Raw genomic sequence first — 10,098 nt, forward strand, 5'->3', positions numbered from 1 at the left:
CTTCATCTTGGAAAAGAACTGTGCCATCAAAGAGACAATTAGATCTTTCAGTTTTAGTGTTTGGGGTGTCAACTCCTAGGGACTAGCCTATGTTAAGAAAATGACACAATATAATTGACTTTGTCGCTGTTCAGTTCCTAAGTTGTGTCTGACTCTTTGCGACTGTATGGACAGCAGCCTACCAGGCTGCAGTGATTGACATTACTTGGGAGAAATTAAAAATCTACTCATATTCTAGCTGTGATTAAGGACTTTTGCAGTGTTTCATTTGGTCTTTCCAAAAAGAACTCTAGAAATGTAAATGTTAGTTGTTTGATGCTCAGTTTGTGTATAAGATATTTCTTAGGCTTGTATGAACAGAGACATGGATGTACCTTGCTGGGCTCCGAGCCAGTGATTAGAAGGACCAGTTATTTTTATTTTTTAGTTGCACCGGTTGGCTTGTAGGATCTCAGTTCACAGGTTGGCAGTGAAAGCATGGAGTCCTAACAACTGGACCATCAGAGAATCCCCAAACCAGTTACTTTTCTTATATAAATAGAAAGTGTTTGGAATCTGGTGTCATAATCTGAGATCTCTGGAAGCAGAGTTTGAGACAGTTAGTTTGGGAATTTTATTTCAGGGAAGGCAGCAAACGGGGAGTGAGAGGAGCAGGAACCATCACAGGAACTGTTATTGATCAGCCACCATCACAAGCAACTCATGCATGATTTCGAGGGTTTTTCTGAAATAGTTTCAGAGCTGTCTACCTGGAGGATGAAAGGTGGAAACACTCGCTCATTCATCTGCATTTCCTATTGCTCAAGGGAGACCCCATTTGTGGGTGGTGGGCGTGCAGAGTCAGTTAGCATAGACTTCTCTTGCTGTGGCATCAGAGAAGACTTAGGATGGGAAGCAAGAAGTAGGGGAGTGGCTCTAAAATGAAGACAGCAGTGTCTGGGTGCACCACCGTGAAGCTGGCTCAAGCGTGTGCAAAGAGGATGCAGTAAGAGATGGGATGACACAGGTTGGAACTAGTTCACAAGTCTGTCTGATATATTTGACCATGATTCTCCTTCTCTGACACTTAATTTCTCATCCATCAGATGACAGAGTTAGACTAGAGGTCTTCAAGATCCAGTTCTGATAGTCTAATTACTAACATGAGCGAGTATTGGTCTAAGGCTACATTCCTAATTCCCCTGGATAGACAGATCAGACCAAGAAGAGTTGCATTGAAAGGGCATCAGCAGAGGTCAGCTAGGTGATGCTAAAGACAAGACTTACCTTATACTTCTTTCTCTCACATAGCTCCTATTAATAACATCTTTATCCTCCTGGGTATCAAGTAGACCCTGAATAATTCTGTATCAGGGAAGGATAATACAATTGTGTGACTTTGGGCCTTCTCTCTGGCCTTATACATAAACATTACTCACGTCTGGTCAAAGGCGGGTTCACCTCTTGTTACTTGAAAGACTGGAACTGGAGCACATACTAGCTATACATGTGATATCCTGCAAGAGAGTTTGTTTGGTCTCCAAACTTGGGAATCTACTTACTTTTATTGAGAGCATCCTGATTCTGATCCCCAATAAAGGCACTCATGAAAAAATACATGATTTTGAAAACAGGCATGAATAAAGAGAATGGCAGTTCAACTTTGGATTTTTCAACCTTACATTATCCTCTGAGGATTTATTTTTCGACAAATCTTGTTGCTGGTGATTGCTATTTTCAAGTTCTAAAAGCAGCAACTATTTTGCTGGTCTTTGCCTGCTTCTTTCACTTTTCTGCTTTCTGCCTTACATTTCCCTCCAGCCCCAAAGATTCAAACCTTTGTATGATTGACGCTTTTTGAAAAGAGTTTGGGAGAATGAATTTCAGTTCAGTTTTGGTGCAAATCACTTAGCCTTTGGGGGGTTTATAATGTCTTTATTAATAAGAATTCTGGAGATTCAACCTGGAGGTCTGTGTGAAGTTGGGAAAAAATGGCAGAACAATTCAGCCAAGATGTATTTCATTTTTAAAGCAGCCATTATGTTCTGTCTTTAAAAATTTTCAATTCCCTTTTTATGCTTTTTAAAAGATAATGAATAGCTTTCATTTGAGAGTCCGAGCATCCTGAAAAAGTGCAGGATGACAAATTCTAATTTTATGTTTATTAATTTTTCAGCAAGTTTACTATTGCTCCATTTGATGAGACTAGGTGATTTTTTTTGAACCTGCATTGATAAACATTATCACCAATTTTGTGATAAAAAATATCTTTCTTGCATTTCAAACCTTCAGCCTCCCACACATGCTTAATTCTTTTTACTCTCAAACACTTGGCCTTGTCAGTGATTGCTGTGATTCAGTTTTGAGTGAAAGAATTGCTCATTTCCAGTCTGTGATAATTATTGTATAAAGCTTAGATTGTTCTATACAAACGAGAGCAAATTACCCATCAAGGATGTAGATAATGGGTAGCAGTACTTTAATCTTTTCTCATCTGCTCTCATCATATACTCCTCTCACTTCACACCCTGCAGACACAGGAATAATCTTCACAAACCTTTTCGCTGAGTTGAAGTTTGGTATTGCATATAACTACGTCGTGATAGCTGCTGGACGCGAATTTTTTTCTTACATTCCAATGAAATTTACTGATTTACTGATTTCACTTAGCAACACTGTAGACTTAGATTGCTGTCAGTGCCTATTTCTTTTTTCTTTTTGTAAATTTTAGCATTGTTTTAATCAAGGAACATAGCTGTTTGAAACAGATTTTAAGCTAGTTGAATAGAAGCAAAGTGAAAGATTCCTCTATTAGGATAGCTGCTATGAATAAAATCCTTACTATGTGGATTTGAATTCCATTGTAAATTTGGCACTAAACACTGGTCTAAGCCAAAAATTTCTCATTTTTGTTTAGAAGCTCTGAACATTTTCCTTCACATTTAAGGAGGGGAAAGGGAAGAAAAGGAAAAGGGGGGAAAATACACTCTATAACAGAATCTCATTAGCTTGATAATGGGTATGCTGAATGTAACTTGGTACACCCTAAACAATTTCAGATAATGGCAAACAACTTAGAACGTAGGTGAGATGTGAATTTGCAAAAACCTCTTTCCTTGATGTGCATGTTTCTTTACTTTTGCATCTTACATTCAATTCAAATGAAGAATCTAGATGCTGGCATTTACATATTGAATGTACAAGAGTATTAAGCAGCAATTCTAACTCCGTATGTGTGTGTGTGCATGTGTGTGTGCGCGCGTGCTCAGTCGCTGTCATGTCCAACTCTTTGCGATCCACGGATTTTAGCCCCCCAGGCTCCTCTGTCTTTGGAATTTTTCCTTAGGATATTGTGACACTAGCCTTTGCTGTTTTTCAGGGAACTTGCCATTTCGCCGGTGCTAAATATTGAGTAGAAAGCAGTCCATTGATGAATGCCTTTAGATTTAATTATTTAAAGAGTCTCTTGGTTTTGCTTACTTTTTGACAGGAAGAAAATTCTAAAACATCATCTTAGAGTGATTTTGTTAGGGGAAGCACACTGACTGAAACTGCCCACCCTGGCCAGGCCTTTTAGTAACCATTTGCGTGAGTTGTTTTATGACAGGAGATCCTGGTAAGGAATATGGAATTAATAAACCACCACCAACCGGAAGAGTTCGGGAAAGGTCAAAAGGAGACACCAAGTGTCCATCCACTTCCAAGAATCCCTCTCGCTAGCATCCATCTTGGCTGAGTGATGCGTGCACCACCAGGAAAGACTCTGAATTAGAATGATTGGCCAAAGACAACCTGGAAACTAATCCCATGACCATAAAACCTGAGACTGGGAACCACTCGGCAGAGCAGTTCTCTTGGGTTCCCTTACCCTACTGCTCTCCACCTGGTTGCCCTTAGCCCAAGAAAATCTCTTGCTTTGTCAGCAGATACGTCTCCTTGGACATTTCATTTCCTAGTGTTAGACAAGAGCCCAGTTTTGGGCCCTGGAAGGGGTACCTCTTCCTGCAACAATTTCAGAGTTTGTGAATCCTGTTTTCTCAGAAGAGTTATGACACCTACATTTGAAAAACCAATTCACTTCTCTGTTCTTCTCTAATAATTAGTTGTACACATCACCATTAAAAATAATTTCAATTTCAAATTGTAGCTGCAAGCTATTAAAGGCTTTCTGTCTCTTCCTGCTTCGTTTGTAGTGATCTTGAACTTTATTCTGTTAGGTAGTTGGAACAGGAAAAAGGAGTCCAGAATGGCAGTGGCTAAAAGACAAGGAAGGGAAAAGCCCACGAAAATAGAACAAAGGAAGGTCCAAGGACTGGAGTGAGGATCTCAGGTAGAACAAACAGCACTCCTGGCTGGCCCAATTTACATAGGACAGGCCCAAGGGAAGGAGAAAAGATATAAAAAGAGGAGCCAAAGGTCCTGGGCTCTCTGTCTCTGTCTTTCTTCTCTTTGAGTCTTTTTTTTTTTTTAATTTAAATTATTTATTTTAATTGGAGGTAATTACTTTACAATATTGTATTGGTTTTGCCATATATCAACATGAATCCGCCACGGGTGTACACATGTTCCCCATCCTGAATCCCCCTCCCACCTCCTTCCCTGAACCATCCCTCTGGGTCATCCCAGTGCACCAGCACCAAGCATCCTGTATCCTGCATTGAACCTGGACTGGCGATTCATTTCCTATATGATATACATGTTTCAATGCCATTCTCCCAAATCATCCCACCCTCTCCCTCTCCCACAGAGTCCAAAAGACTGTTCTATACATCTGTGTCTCTTTTGCTGTCTCACATACAGGGTTATCTTTACCATCTTTCTAAATTCCATTTATATGTGTTAATATACTGTATTGGTATTTTTCTTTCTGGCTTACTTCACTCTGTATAATAGGCTCCAGTTTTATCCACCTCATTAGAACTGATTCAAATGTATTCTTTTTAATGGTTGAGTAATACTCCATTGTGTATATGTACCACAGCTTTCTTATCCATTCATCTGCTGATGGACATCTAGGTTGCTTCCATGTTCTGGCTATTATAATCAGTGCTCCAATGAACATTGGGGTACATGTGTCTCTTTTGATTCTGGTTTCCTTGGTGTGTATGCCCAGCAGTGGGACTGCTGGGTCATAAAGCAGTTCTATTTCCAGTTTTTTAAGGAATCTCCACACTGTTCTCCATAGTGGCTGTCCTAGTTTGCATTCCCACCAACAGTGTAAGAGGGTTCCCTTTTCTCCACATCCTCTCCAGCATTTATTGCTTGTAGACTTTTGGATCACAGCCATTCTGACTGGCGTGAAATGGCACCTCATTGTGATTTTGATTTGCATTTCTCTGATAATGAGTGATGTTGAGCATCTTTTCATGTGTTTGTTAGCCATCTGTATGTCTTCTTTTGAGAAATGTTTGTTTAGTTCTTTGGCCCATTTTTTGATTGGGTCATTTATTTTTCTGGAATTGAGCTGCAGGAGTTGCTTGTATATTTTTGAAATATAGATCAATGGAACAAAATAGAAAGCCCAGAGATAAATCCATGCACCTATGGACACCTTATCTTTGACAAAGAAGCCAAGAATATACAATGGAGAAAAGACAATCTCTTTAACAAGTGGTGCTGGGAAAACTGGTCAACCACTCGTAAAAGAATGAAACTAGAACACTTTCTAACACCATACACCAAAATAAACTCAAAATGGATTAAAGATCCAACTGTAAGACCAGAAACTATAAAACTCCTAGAGGAGAACATAGGCAAAACACTCTCCGACATACATCACAGCAGGATCCTCTATGACCCACCTCCCACAATATTGGAAATAAAAGCAAAACTAAACAAATGGGACCTAATTAAAATTAAAAGCTTCTGCACAACAAAGGAAACTCTAAGCAAGGTGAAAAGACAGCCTTCAGAATGGGAGAAAATAATAGCAAATGAAGCAACTGACAAAGAACTAATCTTTGCGTCTTTTGGTTTGGCATGCCCTCACGCCTCGAGGATGTATTTTCCTTTATTTTCTAAATAATACTGAGCTGTAACACTGATCTATCTGAGAGCTGTGACACGCCAAGGGCTTTAACGTCTGTTGCTTCAAGTTTTTGTTGTGATGAGACAGAACCAAGGAAATTACACACTCCCCTGACAATTCTAATGAAGTAAAATTGTCAGAATTATATACAATGAAAAAACCCTCATGAAGTTTAAAGACACCAGTGCTTGTAACTCACTATTTAAAATTTTATTTATTTTTGTTGTTGTTAATTAATGGAACTGGAATAGACATAAAGACTATAGTCTTTGTGGTGTCATCAATAGAACATTGATTACTTGATTTTTCAAATAAATTTTTGCTTGAACTTTAATGAAGGCATCTCACCATGTTTGAATATTCCCAGCATAGGTTCACAACACATGGCTCTGTTTTATTCACCTCTCAGCTTAGCCAAGTATAAACTGTGTGACTTAGGTTAGTCATTAAACCTCCCTGAACTTCAGCTTCTTTATGTGACATCATACCTAGCCCTTAGGGTTGCTGGATGCACTCTGTTCTTTGATGGTGTGTGTGAAATCTCTAACTTAATTCCTGGAAGAGCCTCAGAAGTGTTCATTTCCTTTCCTTCTGAAGCTGAAGGAAGATATTTTCTAGAATATTTCTTAAATTACAATTTTTAACTTTTAATGGAAAAGAGGAATCAAGACAGAGCAGCAATTTATACAAGTTCTCTTCCAGAAATGTGGCAACAGGTACTGGAAACTTCTCTTGTGTCACTTTACCACTAACTTCACATTTTCTCGTGGTCACTTGATTAATTTACACAATGAAGCACTTCTCCATAGCTGTCTGTGTATCCATGGCTGGTAGAAGCCTGTAAACTACACATCCATTTTCAAAGAAGCAAGCCAGCTCCTGTGGCCAAGAACTTGACCTTCAAACACCAACTGGGACATTCCCCATGGTGGGAAGAGCAAAGTCCTAACCTTGTGGAAAGTAGTTATCTCTTTAATTTCTCCCCATACCCGAGTACATGTTGTGAGCCACTGAGGGAGACACAGTGTGATCCCTGGGAATTATAATACGTCCCACAGCACAGCATTGTTTAGTTGGGGTGTATTATTAGCCTCCAAATTAGAGCCATGGGGAGCTCCCAACATGGCTTCAGGGGGATGAATAGAGATGAATAAAGCATTCAGCAAAAGGACTTCTGGTGAGATCTAACATAAAGCTGTTTGCTTTGTGCATGTTTAAAATGTAGCCTACTATAGCACTCAAATATATGTAAATTCATCTTTGTCATTCTTTCCTACCCCATGTAAGCCAGTTTACAAAATGAGTCAGCTCTTACAGCTGTTTTGATGTAGAAATATCACCAACCATTTAAGCTGTGCTGAAGTGACTTATTTTTCCAGAGTTGAAATCATTTTCTACAGATGGATCACAAGGCTCAGTCATTTTGGCATTGAGAACTGAATCCATTGTAGCAAAGTGAAATCATGGAGATGATATCTTTCTATGGTTTCCCCAAGAATGAAAAGAATAATTAAATATTACAGCCCACTGCTCACACATCCATTCATCACCAAATATTGATTAAGGGCCTGTTTGCTCCACTCCTCCATTTATCCTTCATGGAGACAGTGACCCTGAAGAGCCTTTGATTTGTGATAAAAGTGCATCTTATCTATAAGTTTTTGTGTGAAAATAAATGTCTTTTGAATATATTGAGCACTTTGAAAGAAAGATACCATGGCCTTTCAAATGAACATTATAATAATTTAATAAATTAACTAAACCTGTTCCACTGACATATTGATGAGTCATATGAGTTGCTCTTATCCATTGTTATAAGATTAAACATTTTGGGAATAAAGCTCATTCAATTTATTGAGAAAGAAACTTGGCTACAAATGCAGTCCCACTTAATTAGCTTCTGTTCCAAGTTGCTTAGCTGCTTGGACATAAAGGGTGAGTCCCATTGCCCTCTGAGCTTCCTGGGGGCATCTTGCTCTGATCACCTAATTGATTTTCCAAGCCAGTTTGTACTCTGGATGTATCTTTGTGTCCTTTTTCCTAAGTGTTGTCATTATCATCTTGAAGCATATTCAACAAAATTCCTTGTAGAAGCCCCGTTAGCTATGGAAGGGTGACTAATTAAATTAAGCATATTAAGTACCAACAACAATCCAAACAGGGTGTGGGTGTGTAATGAGTCCTGGTTAGAAGGGAGAGAGTGTGGGATGGTGGTATGTTTGGTGTTACCATCAGAGGGACACTCATTGTATCCACGCAAGATGAATGAGGGGTGAATTGTGGGCTGGGATGACCAATAGCTTTGAAGCTGTCAACTCACCTCCTTAATCCTGGAACTAAATACAGTCCAGAAGCCTTTTGACTTAGTTACCAAACTACTAAACTTTCTTTATGAGGATGAAGGCTTCTCAAGAGACAATTAACCTGGAAATTCACAGAAGGTTCTAAGGCAAGCTGGTGTGAGCCAAAGAAGCCAGGAAGGTCAGGGTGGGAGCTCCACCCACCAGAAAGAATATATAAAAGCTCAGAAGCCTGAAGTGGCATTCACAGTTCAAGAACCAGCCTCAGTGATTTACCCGCATCTCTCAACCAGCACCATGTCCTACAACTGCTCCACAAGGACCTGCTCTTCTAGGAGAATTGGAGGAGAATACACTGTCCCAGTGGCCACAGTTTCTACCCCGGATGCCGACTGCCTGAGCGGCATCTATTTGCCCAGCTCCTTCCAAACGGGCTCCTGGCTCCTGGACCACTGTCAGGAGACGTGCTGTGAGCCCACTGTTTGCCAGTCAACTTGCTACCAGCCAGCTCCTTGTGTCTCCAACCCTGTCCAGGTGACCTCTCGGCAAACCACCTGTGTCTCCAGTCCCTATTCGACTACCTGCAGCCGGCCAGTCACCTTTGTCTCCAGTGGCTGTCAGCCTCTGAGTGGCATCTCTACTGTATGCAAGCCAGTGAGAAGCATCTCCACTGTCTGCCAACCGGTGGGAGGAGTCTCCACCATCTGCCAACCTGCCTGCGGGGTCTCCAGGACGTACCAGCAGTCCTGCGTGTCTAGCTGCAGAAGAATTTGCTAAGTGTTCAGAAGCCCATGAGTGAATCAAGATTCCATGACCTGCCAGCTGTGTTTCCAGGATCTTCCGACATGCTGCCTGAGTAACTTCATTGCTGACCCCTGTTCTAACTGCCTGATTGCTGGCTGCCAGCCCTGAATAAGCCGCCTTTGGGGGCAATCTAAGATTTGACCAGCACCAATCTTATTTTAAGGGTTTGATGACTGGTGGCATGTATACCTGTGGATGTTTCCAGAAATGTACCACTCACACCCCAGTCTCTAAGGGTTTTGGCATGTTTTGACCTTGCTGCTTTGTCTTTTGGCTTCTGCTTTTGTGCCTTGGAAAAGGGAACTTGTCTCGCTCTGTGTTTCTCAATAAAACCTCATTACTTGGCATTGCAAATGTATGTCTCAGTTGAGTTCTTTGTTTGCAAGAATTTTTACTATCTATGAATCATCCTTTGCTGATCAGGGTCCAGGTTTCTTTTCTGAGCCTGGACCACGGGTTCAGTCATGTGTTTCATGACAAGCAAGGGATTATCTATTGTTTTTAACTTAAAAAGTTGAGTATAATTGCTTTACAGTGTTGTTAGTTTCTTCTGTACAATGACGTACATGAGCTATGAGTACACATGTACCTCCTCCCTCCTCAGCCTCCTCACACCTCTGCCATCCCACACCTCTAGGTGATCACAGACCACCGAGGTGAGCTCCCTGTGTTATATAGAAGCTTTCCACTAGCTATCTACTTTACATCTGGTAGTGTGTATATGCCAAAGCTACTCTCCCAATTCATCTCACCCTCCACAGATGGACCTAGGGTCTGTCATACATGATGAAGTAAGTCAGAAACAGAAAAACAAATACTGTATATTAATGTATATGTATGAACTCTAGAAAGATGGCACCTGTTTGCAGGTCAGGAATAGAGATGCAGACAGAGAGAATGGACAGCAAGGGATTATCTTATGTTTTACCTGGTTGTTGTTGTTTAGTCACTCAGTCGTGTTTGACACTTTGTAACCCATGGACTGCA

At 40.5% G+C, this 10,098-nt stretch overlaps 1 protein-coding gene across 1 annotated transcript; it reads left to right on the top strand.

Annotated features, from left to right (window-relative positions):
* Positions 1–8,544: 8,544 nt before the first annotated feature.
* On the top strand, positions 8,545–9,465 carry LOC133254017 (keratin-associated protein 11-1). The gene has a single exon (XM_061427965.1). It carries the CDS (start codon positions 8,605–8,607, stop codon positions 9,082–9,084), a length of 480 nt encoding a protein of 159 aa, XP_061283949.1. The 5' UTR covers positions 8,545–8,604; the 3' UTR covers positions 9,085–9,465.
* Positions 9,466–10,098: the final 633 nt, after the last annotated feature.

This window comes from Bos javanicus, chromosome 1, assembly GCF_032452875.1.
Source record: "Bos javanicus breed banteng chromosome 1, ARS-OSU_banteng_1.0, whole genome shotgun sequence".
Taxonomy (NCBI): Eukaryota; Metazoa; Chordata; class Mammalia; order Artiodactyla; family Bovidae; genus Bos; species Bos javanicus.

Excerpts from the sequence above, each read along its gene's own strand:
- LOC133254017 (XM_061427965.1), top strand. The coding sequence starts at position 8,605 with ATGTCCTACAACTGCTCCACAAGGACCTGCTCTTCTAGGAGAATTGGA.